Below are 21,494 nucleotides of genomic sequence, written 5' to 3'. Positions count from 1 at the left end.
GTAATTACTTTATTAGTAAGCATTTGCCCGCGGCTTCTACCACCTGTTTGGAAACTGAAACGCTCGTTACTCTTTGACTTTTTCTTTATTGTGTCCTTTTATTAATGGTTATAAAGTTGTTGGGATATGAACTTATAATATTGAAATTCAAAATTGTGATCACTTGATTGTAATACCAGACAAATATTCCAATAGAAGCACTTAATAAACAACAATACCAATCCAGTGTGATATTATTTCCGATAAACCTTGGCTGAGTCAACATGGTTGTAACATTAAAGGAACAAATATATAATAATAATAATAATAATAATAATAATAATAATAATAATAATAATAATAATAATAATAATAATAGTCTATGGAAAAGTAGCAACAACCGCAAAATAGTAACAAAACATATTTATCCATTATTTGACATAAGTAGTAGAGAAAACAGAGTACGTAGTTGACAACATCATATATAGGAAGTCTGATTAGAGCATATATAGATCGAAATCAAGAAGCAAAGACAGAAATCTTCATTCCAGACTCGCAATGGCCAGGGAAATTGCAGATGAAATAGTTTTGTCCCTTAACTAGCTTTATCTTGTCACCCCCTTTGGTATATACTTTTGAACCTCGAGGTGTTCTGCACTTGTTATATCCATATTTGTTCACTGCCACAACGTTATGTGCACCCGACTGATAGTTGAATGCTGTAACAACAACAAACTCACTGAACGTTGCTAACAACGTGAGCAAAAAACACTTGTATAGAACAAACATCGACAACAAATTTGTACACAAAACTAACTGTAACATATAGTATGAGGAAATCAGCCTATTATAATTCAAACACAGTAACTATAAGATAAATGCACAAATACATACAATCATAAATAAACATGTTCAAGATGAAATTACAATGAACACACAGCTTATATAGTGCTCTATGAATGAAACAGAATTATTGTGGTCCCTTTTTAAACCAAACAGAAGCCTGTGAAAATAAAATTATGATAACGTATTGACAAAATCGGATGTCAACAAATGATAGTTTCTTAGTATTCACCACCACGCTTGATCCAGCTTAAATATTCAATTTAGAATCCTCAAAGCCGTTGTTCTAAAATCCACAACTCATAAAATTGAAATCTTTACTTTACGCCTCTACTTATATAATGCACCGACAAAGAAGAGCTGCATTCATGGCTGCCATTGCGGTTCAACAAACACCCAGAAATATTAATGCATTTCTATTTCCATGTGATGATCTTATTGATCTACGTACAAGTTTAAGAAAGTTGGTTTGACAAACATAAATGCCTTTATATGTAATTAATCATATATATTATGGCTCTCAATGGACCCCTAGCCGTGTTATTTGTACCTCATGTACCTTTATCATTTAAAATTAAGAAAATGATATTTTTAAATTTCTTATATGTAAAAGTAATTCTCTGTAAGAGAAAAAAAATAGGGTCATAAAATTAAAAATAAATATACAAAAAGCCACAATCAATTGACTCAGCCCCTATATTGTGCAGAAATCGACAGTTTGTTCACAGTTAATTTAACCCAAAATTGACTTCTGTTTTCGAAATGTTGAAATAGAGGGTCAACACTCAACACTACAAACGGTAAAACTGGGTCCCATTAAACAAAACTTTGGCAGTTTTTCATTTTCAAGATAACAATTCCTGTATTAGAAATGGATCTAGCTTGGACCGAAGTTCTCACGAGGTGAAAATAAATTTTACTACCAATTTATCTTAAACTTACAATTTTAAGCTTAATGAAAAAATTTTATAACCACATAAATACTCTAGACTCCTTTTTAACTTGTTTAGGACCACAAATTCCAATTTTTTTTATTTTTTCTTAAACTTCGTGTCCAATCAATAAACTATTATAATTCCACTAATGAGGTCTGGAGAGGGTAATGTGTGCATAGACCTTACCCCTACCATGAGTAAAGAGACTGTTTCCAAATAGACCATCGACATCCTTCCCACCAAGAACTCTCACATCCTTCCCACCAAAAACTCTCACATTACTCTTGGGGTGACTCGAACTCACAAACTCTTGGTTGAAAGTAAGAGTTGCTTACCATCAGAGCAATCCCTCTTGTCAATGCACAGAAAATTAGAAACGTTAAAAAGGAGAAAATATGGTGATAGTTCCATCACCATTGAGCACAAAATGAGTTTAAAGACTAGTTTAAAGCCAACAATATATTCAAGAATTAACTTCTATAACTTCACACTAAAAGAATTTTTAGTTTTAATTAGAGTCCATAATAAGTAAAATTAGTAAGAGCGAAACATCTTGTGTCTACGCAAGGTTCGGAGAAGGGTCGCTTTTCAAGGGAGGCATGTAGTTAGCCTACCCTAATACAAATATTAATGGTTGATTTCACTGCTCGAACCCGAGACGAAAAGCGGAATTAGGATTTAAAGCTTGTGGGTTCAGTATTATATTTCGTTTATGTTACTGGGTTCTAAATTAACAACTTATACATATTTAATGATTTTTTAAGATAAATACATAGTTCGAACCAAAGTTATTGGGTTTGACCGAACCCGCAAACCATATGGTAGCTCCGCCTCTGCCCGTGACTTATAGGTACTAGAGATAACTAAGGCTATTAATTAAAATACAATATAAAAATTCTTCTACTTGGAATACTTACCAAGAGTATCACCAGCCCTAAAGCGCTTGCCTCCAGGCCAAGAAACAGTATTGAAAGTCCAACCACCAGCATCACCAACGTTGTACACGGCAGCCTGAGCCATCTCTGTCTGAATTAGCGCCACAATGCACAGCACCAACACCACCTTCATTGCACTGCTTCTTCCCTGACCAGACATGATCTTACTTACTAGGTGTTAATTAAGACTAAATTAAAAGGCTCTGACTGTGTATTAGTTATGCAATTCCCACAAAACCATTATATTATATAGAGAAAACAATATATGATGGGTGGGTCGTTGGATTCTTTACTGCTTTTGGTCAAGCAGTGTCAGTGACAGTGGAGGTCCACATACCACTGCTTCAAAGTAAGAGAAGGGACGGTGGAAACTAGTAATGGGTTTTGCATTATTAAATTAAGAAAATGACAAAAAATATCATAGTTGGGCGTTGGTAAAAAATACACAAAAGTTAGTTTAGTGAGTTAAAAATTGCTCAAGATCATATAAAAAAAAAAAAAATTTACATTCCAAAACTGATGTGGGACAACTCAATATTCACATTATAATTAAAACACATACATTTAGAGCCCGTTCGGACATAAGAAAATTTTTACTTTTTCAATTTTTTTTTAAAATAGCACTATTGGTTATCAAAATCTTACAATTTTTCCAATCTCACTTGAAAATGCATTTTCAGATTTGAAAAATTGGTAAGAGCCAGTTTTTCATTTGAAAATGGAAAGGTTGCTAGTTTTTAGTTGTAAAATATGTTGAAAAAACGACATCCAAATATGTTGCAAAAATTATAACCAAACACAACTTCATCTTCAATTCAAATTGTAGTGAAATTTCAAATTTGATTTTTTTTTTTTGGAATTCATGTCCAAATGCCAACTTATATTTTTCAAAATTGACTAGTGAGAACCACCTAAGTCATTAAATTGAAGAAATTATAGGAACGAAGTAACCGAAGGATTGCGTATAGGTGTTCGTAACACGCAGCGGAAGACAATAACAATCCTAGGCAGATCTTTTCATGTTTAAAATTTATTTACATATCAATAGATCGGATCTAAGACGTACCTGGTGAAGAAAGTCTTGTTTCAAATTCTTCGATAGTGCGAAGACTCTATGTGTATCCACACCGAGACTGATCCTTGCTATCAACTCTTTGATCAACGAAACCCGCGAACAAATTGAACGGAAAACTTGTGCTGAAATTTTTCTCAAAAATCTCAACTCAAAGATAGAAGAACAAGAAACACTTTTCTTGTAATTGTATTTTCTCTCTTGGCTTTGTATTGCACTCTCACTTTCACAAAGTGTTTTTCTTGTCAAGAATTAATAATACGGCAAATATTCCCCATCACCCTTTATATAGTATTACCTATAAATCCTTTTCGTATTTGGTTGAGGTAATAATTTACTTAGGGTAAAAGTTTATTCCAAAAATAAACTTCAATCGAATTTTATGGAAAATTGATAAATCACGTCTTCATGAGAAAGTGACTACCGAATCCATTCCTCTAACTTAAAATTGGATTCTCGCCAATCCAACTTAATGTTGGATTCATTCTATACGTCCTTTGTGGACTTTATATTTCCAATTTCAAATTGGTAAATTAATATATATATATATATTAATTATATATATCACATATATATATTTCAACCAAGAGATATAAATTAATTTTCTATTCCAAATAGAAAACTTCAATTTGTTCACAATATTAATTATATCCTCTGTGCTAGCAAAGAATATAATAATATTTCATTTGGGCTAACTAACTAAATTTATTTGACTAATTAAATTCTTTAATTTAATTATCAAATAATAAGTTAATTAATCCTTTAGCAAAGATCAGAACACTCGTTAGTGTGCGACCCCACAGGTTCAATACTAAACCGGTAGTAAATTGACCACATCAATATACTAATCAAGGGTGGCGTCTAGCAACACTCCTTAACGACCGGATAGCATGAAGTATACAATTTACTCTCAAGAACCAGTAGAAGAATAATGTAGTAATTCCTTCTGTCCTTATAGCTCTGGATCACCCTAGGATATGGTTCAACTGTCAAATCCTAATAGGCGACCAACTATGTGTCCATGTCAAATATATTCGACCATTGAATGACCTAAGAAACTCTTTTCTTCTTTCATTCAATTGCCCTGGCCAAGGTCTTAGTTTGGTCGTTTATAATTCATGACAACATGGAGCTTAAACTCATTACCAAGAGTTGATAGATTCCATCTTGATCAATCACTAATTCTACAAGCATTTAATCATACCTAATATTCTTTCAATTATCTTCCTAGGGCCATAGGTGTCTAGTATCAAAGCACAATAAATAACTTGTCAAATACTATGACGATCTCAGGTCAAAGGAAACGGTTACATCACATTCTTCAAGAGAATATCTTATTGACAGTTTATGGTAATTCTAACCATTAGGAATTATCCAATGAGTCGGTTCAATGATCATATCTCTATATGCGTCATCTATCTATGTAATTTAGTTAATGAGATCAACTAATCTTTATCTCATAAAGACGATCACATAAATATTGATCTAATCGGATTACTAATGTCCAAATTAATAATCCTACGATCAAGAACAAATTTAGATTAAATTATAAGAAACTTCACTCTCATTATCATGATCTCCATCACAATGTCAAGTCTCAAAATTTAATCAAGGACCTTATCAAATTAATCAAGCAATTAATAACAATGATAAAAGAATATCAAATGCCATATATATTTTATAAAAATATGTTCAAAACATCAAATGTGATATTGGATCTAGGGCATATCTACTATATCCCTAACAATCTCCCACTTGCACTAGAGCCAATCGCTCTTGTACTTCATTCCCAATTTCCACTTGTGCTTGTCAAACTCCTTTGCGCCAAGAGCTTTAGTGAATGGGTCTGCAGCATTTTCTTTTCCATCAACCTTTTGAATCTCGACGTCTCCACGTTCAATGATCTCTCTTATCAAGTGATACCTTCGCAGAACGTGTTTGGACTTTTGGTGTGATCTTGGTTCTTTTGCTTGAGCAATGGCTCCAGTATTGTCACACAACAGTGGAACCGCACCTTCTATTGAAGGAACCACACCAAGTTCAGTTAAGAACTTTTTCATCCATACAGCTTCCTTAGCAGCTTCACTAGCTGCTATATATTCTGCTTCAGTCACTGAATCAGCTACTGTAGCTTGTTTGGAACTTTTCCAACTCACTGCACCACCATTTAAGGTGAATACATAACCAGAAATAGATTTGCTATCATCTCTATCTGAAGAGAAACTTGCATCAGTATAACCTTCAAGTTTCAACTCAGAATCTCCATAGATGAGGAATTGGTCTTTAGTCCTTCTTAAGTACTTAAGAATGGTCTTCACCACCTTCCAATGTTCCTCACCAGGATTTGCCTGATAGCGGCTAGTCACTCCAAGTGCATAAGCCACATCAGGACGTGTACATGTCATGGTATACATGATAGCTCCCACTGCACTAGTGTATGGGATCCTACTCATGCGTTCTCTCTCTTCAGGTGTTTTAGGACAATCCTCCCTACTGAGAGTAATTCCAGTGCCTATCGATAGATAGCCTCTTTTGGAATTATCCATATTATACCTCTTTAAGATGGTATCAATGTACAAAGACTGGGAAAGTCCAAGCAGCTTCCTAGATATATCTCTATAGATCTTTATTCCTAATATATAAGCTGCTTCTCCCAAGTCTTTCATGGAGAACTATTCAGATAGCCAAATCTTGGTACTTTGCAATGCCGGTATATCATTCCCTATGAGCAATATATCATCAACATACAACACTAAGAATATAATTGTGCTCCCACTAACCTTTTTGTACACACAAGGTTCTTCTTCGCATCTAACAAAATTGAACTTTTCAATTGTCTTGTTAAATCGAATATTCCAACTTCGAGAAGCTTGCTTTAATCCATAAATGGATCTTTGTAGCTTACAAATTTTATTATGATCAGACGGAGATGTGAAACCTTCAAGTTGTGTCATGTACACATCCTCTTCTAGCTCACCATTAAGGAAAGTTGTTTTCACATCCATTTGCCATATTTCATAATCATAGTATGCTGCTATAGCAAGCAAAATCCGAATTGATTTGAGCATTTCCACGGGAGAGAAAGTCTCGTCATAGTCGACTCCTTCTTTCTGACGATATCCCTTGGCAACAAGACGGGATTTATAGGTCTCCACCTTTCCATCTGCTCCAATCTTTTTCTTAAAAACCTATTTGCAACCTATAGGTTTTATATCCTTTGAAGGTTCAACTAAAGTCCATACTTTATTTTCCTTCAAAGATTCCATTTTGGATTCCCTGGCCTTTTGCCACTTCTCATAATCAGAACTTTGTATAGCCTCTTCATAGGTCTTAGGGTCATCATCATTATGATCAACCTCATTTGATACATCATTTTGTACCAATAAATTTAATCTAGTTGGTACATGACGTTCTCGTGTAGACTTCTAAGAGGTACTTGTACAACCTCTTCACCTTGTGCTGGATTTGGTTGTTGTTCAATTTGGTTTAGAATTGGTTCATTAACCTGTTCTTGAACTTCAGTTAGTTCTTGAACTTCAACCGTTGAAGATGGCAACTTCCTTGGCAACTTCAAAACATCCAATAAAGGTTCTTCAACTTGGGTCTCATGATATTTATATTGTGTTGATTCATTAGTTTCTTGAACTTCATCAAGTTCTATTTCTCCATTATAATTTCCTTCTAAAAGAAATTCCCTTTCCAAAAAGGTTGCTCCTCTGGCCACAAACACTTTATGGTCAGAAGGGTGATAGAAATAATATCCCATTATTTCCTTGGGATACCCAATGAACCTACACTTATCTGATCTTGAGTCAAGTCTATCAGACTGTAGTCTCTTAACATAAGCTGGACAACTCCAAACTTTAATATGTTTAAGGTTAGGCTTACATCCTTTCCATATCTCATATGGTGTTGTAGAGACTGACTTAGTGGGAACTTTATTAAGTAAGTATGTTGCTGCTTCCAAAGCATATCCCCATAAATTTATTGGAAGATCAGTGAACCCCATCATAGATCTCACCATATCTAATAAGGTTCGATTTCTCCTTTCAGACACACCATTGTGTTGTGGTGTTCCTGGAGGTGTCCACTGTGAGAGAATCCCATTCTCTCTGAGATATCTGGTAAAATCTTCACTAAGATATTCTCCACCTCTATCAGACCTTAGTACTTTGATACTTTTACCAGTCTGCTTCTCAACTTCACTACGGAACCTTTTAAACATTTCAAAAGATTCAGACTTGTGTTTCATAAGATACACAAATCCATGTCTTGACATATCATCAGTGAAGGTGATGAAGTAAGAATATCCACCTCTAGCTTGAATTTTCATGGGTCCACAAACATCTGTATGAATTAGTCTCAATAATTCAGAAGCTCTTTCTCCACTTCCAGTAAATGGAGATTTGGTCATTTTTCCTTTGAGACAAGATTCACAAGTTGGATATGATTCAAAATCATATTTGTCAAGGTATCCTTCCTTGTACAACTTGTTAATTCTTTTCTCTCCAATATGACCAAGCCTACAATGCCAAAGGTATGCATGATTTACTTGATCATCTCTTTTCCTCTTAAGACTTGAAACATGCATAATCGAATTAGCATTCACATTAGGTAAGACATAAACGTCATGTTGGAGATAGCCATTCACATATAAATTATCACTATAATAAATAGAGCAAATACCATTGCCTATATTAATGCGAAAACCACATTTGTCTAACATAGAAGATGAAATTATGTTCGAAACAAATTTAGGAACGTAATAACAATCATCCAACATAAGTACTTTGCCCGTAGGCATTATTAAAGAAATTGATCCTACAGCTACGGCCACAACTTTTGCACCATTTCCAACTTGTAGATTAATTTCTCCTTTCTTCAACTTTCTACTTATTTGGAACCCCTGCAACATATTGCAGATGTTATAACCACTGCCAATATCTAATACCCGCAATGAAGAATTAGTAGTAGTTAAAAAAACCTTGAAAACATTTTTCATTAAAGTCTTACCTTATTTCTTATCATTTAAAGTTGCAAGATACTCCTGGCAGTTTCTCTTCCAATGTCCTATTTTCTTACAATGGAAACATACAACATCAGATTGGTCAGCTTTGCTTTCTTTGCCTTTGGGTTTGGTCGCACCACCCTTGGGCGCAGTAGGCTTTTTCTTGGGTTTACTTTTACCCTTACTCTTCTTCTTAGAAGAGTTTCCAACCAACATGACAGTTTCTTTCTTCTTCTCAGATGCAAGTTGATTCTCATAATCAATCAGCATGTTAAGCATCTCATGAAGATCACAATCCATTTTATTCATATTGAAATTAATAATAAATTGTGAAAAGGATTCTGATAGTGACTGCAAGATCAAATCTTGAGAAAGCTCTTTACCCAGTTTGCACCCCAACTTCTCAAGTTCTTCAATGAGATCAATCATATGATTGACATAGGGTCCAACTGGAGAGTTTCCAGTCAATTTGGATCCAAATAAAGCCTTAGATAACTGGTATCTAGCTGTCCTGCTTTGTGTACCAAACATCTTCTTAAGATGTTCAATGATTACAGTTGGATCCATATCCTGATGTTTCCTCTGTAGTTTAGAATTCATAAAAGCGAGAATGATGCATTTGGTAGTAAGACATTCTTCCAAGTATTTCTGATAAATCTTGGTAGCATTATCATCATCCTCATCTAGGACTTCCTTGGCAGGCTTATCGATCACATCAATAAGCTTTTCATGCATGAGAACAATTCTCAAATTTCTGTACCAATCATCAAAGTTTGGTCCTACCAACTTGTTGGTCTCAAGTATTCCATGCAGTGATATAGCAAACATATTGAGAAATCTAAAATATAGAAAGGAAAAGGCAATAATATAAGAACATATTTGCATATATCATAAAGACATGGACTTTTATCTAAATGATATTTCCACTAATTAGTTTAAACTATTTACCCTCATTATAGTTTACGAAATCTTTATTTCTGTTAGTGGAGTAAAGGAATCCTTTAACAATATGTATGAGCCCCTTGGAAGTCAAGTCGTTTCTCACATATATTTTAAAAGTAGGTACTCTTACCAATTGTATCCCTATACAACTTCCTTAAATAGCTTTATGTCAAATAATCCCCTGGTAGTCAGGTCGATCCTATTGGCATAGTTGAGTTCAACCATCATGATAGCAAATAACTTATTAAATTTTATACTCCCCGGGTAGTCCAGGCGTCTAGTGTAAAATTGAATAATTCTTTCAATCCATACATCTAATGCAAATAAATAATTTTAATATATTCTCGAACTATAAGTCTCCTGGTAGTCAGGCCGCTCCTTATGAACAAGAAATAAGTAAAATTATTTACCTTGATGGATAGCTCTTATAATAAAATATCTTATATTTTATTATTTAAGAACTCAAATTTTAGTAAGAGGGAATTGTTACTAAAATAATTTTTAATAACATGAAGATCAAATCTTTTATAGCATGTGAATTTAGTTCAAGTTGTCTACATGCTTAGTCCTAAATTGATTTACATCACATGTAATAAATAATTCAAAATTATGTAATGAACAAGCACGTGACATAAAAATAAAATTCAACATTCTTCTAACATGTTTAATCTATATATCACATATATCACAAAAAAGTAATTCATGTCAGAATATCATTATTAATTAACATCTCATGAACTAATAACAATTAAAAATAACAATAGAATCATGTAACCGATTATAGATTCCCATTATATCTAATACAAAATTTTAAATTCAAGTTATGAACTATTTCAATAGTTCAAACGATTTAACTATTGCACAAGACACATGTATTATGGTTTGAACTCTTCAAATATAATATAAAAATATTTCGTAAATAAATTTTAGACAAAATAAACCACTGCTCTGATACCACTGAAGGATTGCGTATAGGTGTTCGTAACACGCAGCGGAAGACAATATCAATCCTAGGCAGATCTTTTCATGTTTAAAATGTATTTACATATCAATAGATCGGATCTAAGACGTACCTGGTGAAGAAAGTCTTGTTTCAAATTCTTCGATAGTGCGAAGACTCTATGTGTATCCACACCGAGACTGATCCTTGCTATCAACTCTTTGATCAACGAAACCCGCGAACAAATTGAACGGAAAACTTGTGCTGAAATTTTTCTCAAAAATCTCAACTCAAAGATAGAAGAACAAGAAACACTTTTCTTGTAATTGTATTTTCTCTCTTGGCTTTGTATTGCACTCTCACTTTCACAAAGTGTTTTTCTTCTCAAGAATAATAATACGGCAAATATTCTCCATCACCCTTTATATAGTATTACCTATAAATCCTTTTCGTATTTGGTTGAGGTAATGATTTACTTAGGGTAAAAGTTTATTCCAAAAATAAACTTCAATCGAATTTTATGGAAAATTGATAAATCACGTCTTCATGAGAAGTGACTACCGAATCCATTCCTCCAACTTAAAATTGGATTCTCGCCAATCCAACTTAATGTTGGATTCATTCTATACGTCCTTTGTGGACTTTATATTTCCAATTTCAAATTGGTAAATTAATATATATGTATGTATATATATTTCAACCAAGAGATATAAATTAATTTTCTATTCCAAATAGAAAACTTCAATTTGTTCACAATATTAATTATATCCTCTGTGCTAGCAAAGAATATAATAATATTTCATTTGGGCTAACTAACTAAATTTATTTGACTAATTAAATTCTTTAATTTAATTATCAAATAATAAGTTAATTAATCCTTTAGCAAAGATCAGAACACTCGTTAGTGTGCGACCCCACAGGTTCAATACTAAACCGGTAGTAAATTGACCACATCAATGTACTAATCAAGGGTGGCGTCTAGCAACACTCCTTAACGACCGGATAACATGAAGTATACAATTTACTCTCAAGAACCAGTAGAAGAAGAATGTAGTAATTCCTTCTGTCCTTATAGCTCTGGATCACCCTAGGATATGGTTCAACTGTCAAATCCTAATAGGCGACCAACTATGTGTCCATGTCAAATATATTCGACCATTGAATGACCTAAGAAACTCTTTTCTTCTTTCATTCAATTGCCCTGGCCAAGGTCTTAGTTTGGTCGTTTATAATTCATGACAACATGGAGCTTAAACTCATTACCAAGAGTTGACAGATTCCATCTTGATCAATCACTAATTCTACAAGCATTTAATCATACCTAATATCCTTTCAACTATCGCCCTAGGGCCATAGGTGTCTAGTATCAAAGCACAATAAATAACTTGTCAATTACTATGACGATCTCAGGTCAAAGGAAATGATTATATCACATTCTTCAAGAGAATATCCTATTGACAGTTTATGGTAATTTTAACCATTAGGAATTATCCAATGAGTCGGTTCAATGATCATATCTCTATATGCATCATCTATCTATGTAATTTAGTTAATGAGATCAACTAATCTTTATCCCATAAAGACGATCACATAAATATTGATCTAATCGGATTACTAATGTCCAAATTAATAATCATACGATCAAGAACAAATTTAGATTAAATTATAAGAAACTTCACTCTCATTATCATGATCTCCATCACAATGTCAAGTCTCAAAATTTAATCAAGGACCTTATCAAATTAATCAAGCAATTAATAACAATGATAAAAGAATATTAAATGCCATATATATTTTATAAAAATATGTTCAAAACATCAAATGTAATATTGGATCTAGGGCATATCTACTATATCCCTAACAGTAACTTCTCTTGTTCCTTTAGAAAAGTCGAAGCAGAAGCAAACCAGATCATCACATATGTGGGAATTTTGTCTTGATAGTTTCTTCAGTTTAAAAAATGGTTCACATGTTTCCAAGAAGCCAATTTCGTGAAAATTACTACTTGCTTGTGCATAAGACATATCAGACACCGTAAGTGTTCAGTCTTCATAAACACAAGGACTAAATTGCTCAGAAATATATTTAAAGATTCTTTAACCTATCCTAATTATAAGAAACTATTTTTGCCATTTTCTCAAGAGTGTGCTCAAAGAATTAATACCATTGGTGATCGTATCATTGAAAATAAGGCATTCAATTCCAGGTACCAACCCACTAGTTTTGGAAACTGCAAAGTTTAATTTGTCAAGAAAGATGGGTAATTAAATAGATAAAAGTAGTACTTCCTCCTGTCGCTAATAAGTGATCAATTTACTTTTTTATTTTGGTTCAAAATAAGTGTCCATTTATATAAAAGAAAAATTTAAATTATTTTCCAAAACTACCCTTATATGTGTATTCCTAAAAAATCATTTACTCCTCACATTTGAGAAGAGAAGTAAGTGCTACTATAACTACTTACTATTTTCGTCTAGAATTTAGTATTTTCTTAATGGATGTGCCCAAACTAAATTGGTCACTTATTGTGGGCCAGAAGCACTAATGTATAAGTCATGAACAAATTTTCAGGTCTGGGTAATTCTTCATTTTATGTTTACTTTTTCTGCCATTTGTGGATTTAACTAGCCAGGAAAGTGGGAGTAGGAGGGGAAAGAAAGAAAACGCAAGTTACCTTTATTTTCTTTTCTTTTTACGTACTTCTTTTCGTCCTGACATATTCTGTGAATGATGCAAACTAGTTTATACAATAATAACAACTCAATGGAAGCCCACCGGTAAAATTTGGTGAGGGTAATGCGTAAGTAAACCTTACTTTTGTTGGGTTTTATCAATTAAAACAAAAGAGGTGTGAATAGAAAATGGTGGGAAAAGAAATGGAGAGAAATGAAATTTTGAATTAGTCCCTTTTATAAAGGAACTTTGTTCCTCATTGGATAGGAAGATGAAAATTTTTGTGGCTTATACATAGAAGCACTTCTTCTAGCTCTTAAAAAGCTGAGAAGAGAGCAAACCTCGCGCTGCTGTCGTCGCTTGGCTCGGCTTCGGCCTGATATGATTGATTGATAATTTTTTGGACGAAATTTATTTTCCTTTTCCGTCATTTAATATTTCTTCTTATTTCGTTGGCTATAAATAGAGGGGTTTAGTCTCATTTTTCACCACCGAATCTGAAAATCTCTTCCCTCTATCTTCTGCATTCTGCATTATTTTTCAAAGCAAAAACGCAAGCATTTTGGGTGATTTGCTCCCCCATTTGAGCTCGTCGAAGTTCTGTGATTTAAAGTGCCGCTATCACAGAATAGTTATTCTGTTCTATCCTATGAGGAATTAACCCGAAACCTTGGGAAACTGTGAGGGGATTGAATTCCTTAAGGACACATAAGAAACTTGTGGGCTCGGAATTTGTTTTTTTTGTTTTCTTAAACTAGGTCTTCTGATTTTGAGCACAGATTAATAACAAGCTTAAGGAATTTAATTTTTATGTTCATCTTACTTTCTGGTTTGGGAGACATGATTTTCTACTCCCGTTTTGGAGATTAAAATCTTCAAATTTTCTATTCCAGTTTGAGATTAAAGTCTTTGTGACTTTCTACTCAATCCATGATTAAAATCATTGTGATTTTCTACTCAGTTGTTTGTATTCGGTTTGAAGATATAAAAAACTTCACCGAGATACTAATACTGTTTGTGTCAATTTCTTTTACAGAAAAATGACAACAAGTGCGGAACAACAAAATGGTTCTTTTGGGATGAATACTGCTGCAATGGCTACTATGTCTTCAAGTCGCACAACGCCTGCACTGGTGATGGCACCAGCAGAAAAGCCTGAAAAATTTTCCGACATGGACTTCAAGCGCTGACAGCAGAAAATGTTCTTCTACCTGACTACACTCAGTTTGCAACGCTTTATCAGCGAGGACGTTCCAGTCTTGGGAGAAGAAACTCCGGCTAATGAGCAGTTTGTGGTCACGGAGGCATGGAAACATTCTGATTTATTGTGCAAAAATTATATATTGAGTTGTTTGGAAGATGGCTTGTACAACGTTTACTTTGTCATAGAAACTTCGAAAGAGTTGTGGAACGCTCTTGAAAAGAAGTACAAGACGGAAGATGTTGGACTTAAAAAGTTTGTTGCCGCAAAGTTCTTGTACTTTAAAATGGTTGAAAGTAAGTCTGTCATAACTCAAGTTCAAGAACTACAAGTCATCGTTCATGACCTCCTTGCCAAAGGTATAAATCGAATCAATATTTTTATTAAAGATATCGATTATATAATTAATTCTAAATTTATGATTGTAGGTATAGCCATAACTAAAGCATTTCAAGTTGTGACATTTATTGAAAAGTTGTCTCCAATATGGAAGGACTTTAAAAATTTCTTGAAACATAAGTTGTAAGGAGATGTTGTTGGACGACCTTATTGTTCGTCTAAGAATTAAAGAGGACAACAAAGTTGCAGAAAAGAAGTCTCATGGAAATTCAACAATAATGAGCGCAAATATTGTTGAGGGAGCTTCGACAAGCAAAAAGAGAAAGAAGCCGTGTGGACCAAAGAATTACCCAAGAAAAAAATGGTTCAAAGGTAATTGCCATAACTGTGTAACGGTTGGACACAAGGCTGCTGAATGTTATGCACCAAAGAAGGACAAGAAGAAAAGCCAAGAAAACATGATTGAGAAAAACGACGAAATAGATGACTTGTGTGTCATACTTTCTGAATGCAACCTGGTCGAAAATCCTAGAGAATGGTGGATTGATTTTAGGGTCACTCGTCATGTTTGTGCTAACACGAATTTGTTTACTTCTTATGCTCTTGCTGGTCCCGACGAGACAGTTTTTATGGAAAATTCTGCTACTGCAAAAATTGAAGGAACGGGAAAGATAGCTTTGAAGATGAATTCTGGCAAGATTGTGACTCTAAACGATGTCCTTCATGTTCCTGAAATGCGGAAGAATTTAGTCTTGACACCACTTCTAGTCGACTTTAAGTGTGTTTTTGTTTCTGACAAGGTTGTAGTTAGTAAAAATGAAATGTATGTAGGAAAAGGTTACCTTACTGAGAGACTTTTAAAACTCAATATAATTGCCATTAATATAAATAAAATTTCAGCTTCTTATTACTTGCTTGAGTCAAATAATTTATGGCATGAACATTTAGGCCACGTCAACTTCAAAATTTGCGAAAAATGATTAATTTGGAAGTATTGCCTAAGTTTGAATGCAATAACTCGAAATGTCAAATATGTGTGGAATCAACCAGTCATTTTTAGCTCTAGTGTGTCGTTCGGCGGTTTGAGGCCATGAGCAGCTTCACTTCAGGTATTATGACTTGTACGCACGGTCGGAATTAAATTTCGGAAAGTTCGAAGTTGATTTGGAAAGAAAATTCTCATTTTGAAAGCTTTAAGTTGGAAGAATTGGCCAGGAATTTTGGATTTAGGCGTATGTCCGGATCAGGTTTTGGATGATCCGGGAGCGTTTCGACGCCTATTGTGGAAGTAGGCATTTTGGAAGAATTTCATAAATTTGGGTTAAAGTGCATTTCAATGTTATCGATGTCCGTTTGGGATTCAGAGTCTGAGAACAGCTCCGTATGGTGATTCTAGTATTGGGAGTGCGTCCAGATGTTGATTTGGAGGTCGGTAGGTTATTTCGGGGTCATTTGGAAAAAGGTAGAAATTTGAAGGTTTTTGAGAAGTTTGACCGAGAGTCGACTTTTTGATATTGGGATCGGATTCTGATTCTGAAAGTTGGAGTAGGTAATGTCGAATGTGACTTATGTGCAAAATTTGAGGTCAATCGGACGTGATTTGATTGGTTTCGGCATCGAATGTAGAAGTTTGAAGTTCTAAAGTTCATTAAGCTTGATTTGGGGTGTGATTCTTGATTTTGACGTTGTTTGATGTGATTTGAGGCCTTGAGCAAGTTTGTGTTATGTTTTTAAATTTATGTGGGTGTTTGGTTTGGAACCTCGGGGGCTCGGGTGAGTTTCAGAGTAGCTTCGGAGTATTTTGTTAAGAATTTAGAGTGTTGGTTCTGGTATCATCGCATTTGCGATGTTTTGGTCGAAAATGCGACTACCGCATTTGCAAGGTAGTCCTCACATTTGCGAACCTGGGCTGTTGGGGAATGACTCGCATTTCCGACAATATGGTTGCTTTTGCGAAGCCTAAATGCGAACTCTGTATTGTATTTGCGATGAAGTCCTCGTCTGTCAGGGTTCACATTTGCAATGCTTTGTCCGCATTTGTGGAGGTCACATTTGCGAACCCCCTGTCACAAATGCTACATCTGCGACTGGAGTCAAGGGCTTTTTATTCCGAGACTTAGCTCATTTCGCACTTGGACTTAGGCGATTTTTGAGAGCATTTTGAGAAAGGTTCCATCATCATCAATAGGTAAGTGATTTCTGCTAGTTTTGAGTTAAATACAAGGTTTATATATGGATTTAGACATAAAAATTTGTAGAAATTTGGGATTTTGAAGAAAAACCTAAAAATAGGTATTTTTGGATTTTCACCACGAATTTGGGCATGAAATTGGAAATAAGTTATATATTTGAGTTCGTAGAGTTATGGGTAATATTTATCTTCGAAATTTTTTGGAATCCGGGTACGTGGGTCCGAGGGTGATTTTTATCGACTTTTCGAGCGGAGTTGGGAATTGCTATAAATTGGATTATAATATGTATTAGAGTATATATTTATGGGCTTGCACATTTATTGACTAGCTTTGGAGTGTTGGGCATCGGCTTGAGTTGTTGGAAGGGCTTGGGAGCCGGTTATGGAATTTCGGAGCGAGGTAAGTCTCCTTTCTAATATTGTAAGAAGGAATTAACCCCATAGGTGAATTGAATTAATATGTGCTTCTATTTGCGGGGGCTATGTATGCACAAGGTGACGAAAGTCCGTACGTAGCTACTAATTATGCCTATACAGGTAGTTCTAGGTTTACATCATGCCTTGTTGATACCATTATTTGATTTTTGTTTATTATTTGCCTTGAAAGGAATTGAGATCGATTATGCTTATTAATTGCCTTAAAAAGAGTTGAAATTGAGGATTTGAGGACTTGAAAGTTTTCATTTGAATTCGTATTTTTGAAAAGAATTAAAGAATATTATAATAATAATAATAATAATAATAATAGTAATAATAATAATAATTTGAGAATTCTATGTTCAACCGCGTTGCAAATATATTTCGCGAGCGGTATAAATTTCCACTACTCTCATGGGAGCGAGTCGTTTGCCTCGGCAGGTTAAATAGATGCATCTATAGTTCGTGCCATTCGACTCTCGGCAGTGCACCGTTTATATTTATATATTGGATCGAGTCGTACGACCTCGACATGGCTTGCACATGATAACTTCTTGGAACTATTAATAACTGACTTTGTTTTATTAGCTTGAGATATAAATTGTTAAAAATGAAAGATGAATTTGGTAACTTCCATTTGTAAAAATGATTATTTCCGGTCATTGAATTTTCAGCTATGTTATGTATTCTATGCTTAAAAATAATATCGCATTTTATTGTTAGCTATAGTAAGTGTCAGACTCGACCCCTCGTCACTACTTCTTCGAGGTTAGACTGTATACTTACTAGGTACGCATTGATTTACGTACTCATACTATCACTTGCTGCATATTTTGGTGCAGGTACATATATGTCTAGTAGCCCTGTGAGAGCATAGGTGTGGTTATTTGCAGGGACTTAGGTGAGCTGCATTTCCATATTACGATCTGCAGCCAGCAGAGTCTCCTTCAGAGTTATTTATATATCTTCCTGTCTAATTTGTATTCCGGACAGATGTTGTATTTTATTTTATCTTCCTAGTTGATGCTCATGCACTTGTGACACCGGATTTTGGGGGCATTTATGAGTTGTTCAGTAGTGTAGTTGAAAAATATTATCATTTACTCTGTAAATTTTATTTCTGATTATTTAATTGAAGGAAAATTATGATTTCAAAATACTAAAATGAATAATCGAGTTAATAAATTATTGTTGGCTTGCCTGACAGCAGTGTTAGGCGTCATCACGATCATTAATGGATTTTAGGTCGTGACAATATGTGTGGAATCAAAGTATGTTAAACATCATTATAAGTCGGTTGAAAGGAATTCAAATCTTTTAGACTTAATTCACACAGATATTTGCGACATGAAGTCAATACTATCTCGCGGTGGGAAAACGTATTTCATAACTTTTATTGACGACAATAATAGATATTGCTATATTTACTTACTTAATATTAAAGATGAAGCAATTGATGCATTCAAGCAATACAAAAATGAAGAAACACAACTAAACAAAAAGATCAAAATGATAAGAAGTGATAGGTGTGACGAATATGGAGTCCGGAACATAAATGTGGTTCTTTTTTACTCAAAACACATTTTTACGTGTTAAAAAAAGTTACTTTTCTATATAAAATATGGTACAGTATCGCGTTTTACCTTAACGGCCGTTTGGCCCGTTAAGGTAAAATGCGGTATGTAACCACACTTTATATATATCACGGTAACAGACCACATTTTATATATAGTTTATAAGACTGTTATATAACAGTACCGTGATATATATAAAGCCCGGTTACATACCATATTTTATATAAAAGTGGGCCCACTAATAATTCTTCTGCACTTAACTCACATAACTATAATTCAAATATGTAAAACATTTTTTAAAACTGCATTTTACTTCCATAAATTTGACCTCCCGGATTGGGTATTGCCTTATATAAAGGCGTTAAGGGTTTTGAGAATTATCATTCAGAAATATTCCAACTTCGTGATAAATTTTTCTTGTTGTTAAATTCTCAAGCTTTGTTCATAATGTCTGGTGAGCGAAAAGTAAGGGTTTCATTATATTTGGGGGGGGAGGTTGTGGTGGCGAATAACTCAGTGAGCTATAGTTCATCGCCACAGAGTCATGTTAAGTTGCCACTTTCAACGCAATACGATAGACTGATGTCGTTGTTATGCAATAAAATAAGAATGACCTATGGTTAGGTGAATCTTAAAATAACCGAAAGATATCCGTATTTTAAAAATACTTAAACTACTATGAAAGCTATGCTAAAAGGCACTATATTTTACTATGCTAAAGGCACTACATTATACTACGTTAAAAGGCATTATATTTTACTACCCTAAAAGGTAGTACTACATTTTACTACAATAAAAGGCATTATATTTTACTATCCTAAAAGGCACTATATTACTAGTCTTTAAGCAAATAAATAATTTAAATCAAACAAAATACAACAAATGCATTGTAATCACAAAAATACATACAAACATCAATAGTAATTTATTAACATTTTTGTTAACAAATAATAAAGATTTCACAATTATATTAGATTTGTTTACAATATTAATATTTAGTCCGGATAAAAATAATATACTAATTTAATCGCAAAAAAATAAATATAAAACAACATACAACACATTCAAAATAACTAATATGCATTTTTTATACGAGTTTTAACAAAAACTAAGTTGGAATACCTCGATTTAAGGTTTTTGGAAAGTTAAAGATTTGACAATTTGAAGCCGAAACGAGTAACCCAAAACGAAATATTACCTTAGCTAGGATGTGGGACTGAGAATCTTTATTTTTTGTGGGACGGGTGGGCTCCACACGAGGTTTTTTAGTTGTTAATGGAGGGGGGGCTGTTTTTTTTTTAATGAAGAAAAAGACGTTGTTGGGCAGTGGGAAGAGATATAATACTTATCTATATAAAACACGGTATGTAACTGCGCTTTATATATATCGCGATAACATACCGCGTTTTATATAGCAGTCTTATCAGCTTTATATAAAACGCGGTTTGTTACCGCGATATATATAAAGCGCGGTTACATACCGCATTTTGTATAGAAAAGTAACTTTTTTTAACATGTAAAAACGTGTTTTGAGTCAAAATGAATCATATTTAGGTTCCGAACTCGGCGAATATGAATCTCCTTTTGAAGAAATATGTTTGGAGCATGACATTATTCACCAAACATTTGCCCCTTACTCATTGCAATCAAATATAATTGCGGAAAGAAAGAATATAACATTAAAGGAGATGATGAATGCCTTGTTAATAAGTTTTGGGTTACCTCAAAACTTGTGGGAGGAAGCTATTCTTACAGCTAACAGAATACTCAATCAAGTTTTTTATAGCAAAACGCAATCCATTCCATACGAAAAATGAAAAGTAAGGAAACTCAACTTCAAATATTTTAAAGTGGGGGGGGGGGGGGGTGGGGGTGTTTGGCTAAAGTGCAAGTCCCTAAACCCAAAAGGGTAAAGATAAGACCAAAACTATTGATTGCATTTTCATAGGATATGCAACAAATAGTAAGGCATATCGTTTTTGGTTCATAAATCAGAAAATTCCGACATTCATATTAATACGGTAATTGAATCAGATAATGCTGAATTCTTTGAGAATATTTATCCGTATAAAATGGAATGTGAGTCGTCTAGTGATAAATCTTAGCGACCCCAGGAAGAAGTAAAAGAAAGTACTTTTAATGAGAAAATTTCAAGACGTAGTAAATGTCAAAGGATAACTACTTCTTTGGACCAGATTTTCTGACATTCTTGTTGGAAAATGAGCCTCAATGTTCAAAGAAGCAATGTCTTCCTCACAAGCACAATATTGGAAAGAGGCAGTCAATAGTGAGATAGAATCCATATAAAGTAATCATACTTGGGAATTGGTTGATCTTCCTCCAAAAAATAAACCTTCGGGCTCTAAATGGATTTTCAAAAGAAAAATGAAAGCCTTACTATTGATAAATATAAGGCAAGATTAGTTGTTAAAGGGTTTAAACAAC

The 21,494-nt window shown here is 33.9% G+C and overlaps 1 protein-coding gene across 1 annotated transcript; it reads right to left on the bottom strand.

Annotated features, from left to right (window-relative positions):
* Window positions 1-387: 387 nt before the first annotated feature.
* On the bottom strand, window positions 388-2,930 carry LOC107770257 (basic blue protein). Its single transcript, XM_016589545.2, has 2 exons — window positions 2,675-2,930; window positions 388-698 (listed from the first exon to the last, which is right to left on the bottom strand). The coding sequence occupies exons 1-2, from the start codon at window positions 2,850-2,852 to the stop codon at window positions 499-501; spliced, it is 378 nt and encodes a 125-aa protein (XP_016445031.1). The 5' UTR covers window positions 2,853-2,930; the 3' UTR covers window positions 388-498.
* Between the last annotated feature and the right edge of the window lie 18,564 nt (window positions 2,931-21,494).

The sequence above is a fragment of the Nicotiana tabacum genome, chromosome 7, assembly GCF_000715075.1.
Source record: "Nicotiana tabacum cultivar K326 chromosome 7, ASM71507v2, whole genome shotgun sequence".
Classification (NCBI taxonomy): Eukaryota; Viridiplantae; Streptophyta; class Magnoliopsida; order Solanales; family Solanaceae; genus Nicotiana; species Nicotiana tabacum.
This window is presented reverse-complemented; position numbering and strand designations above follow the sequence as displayed.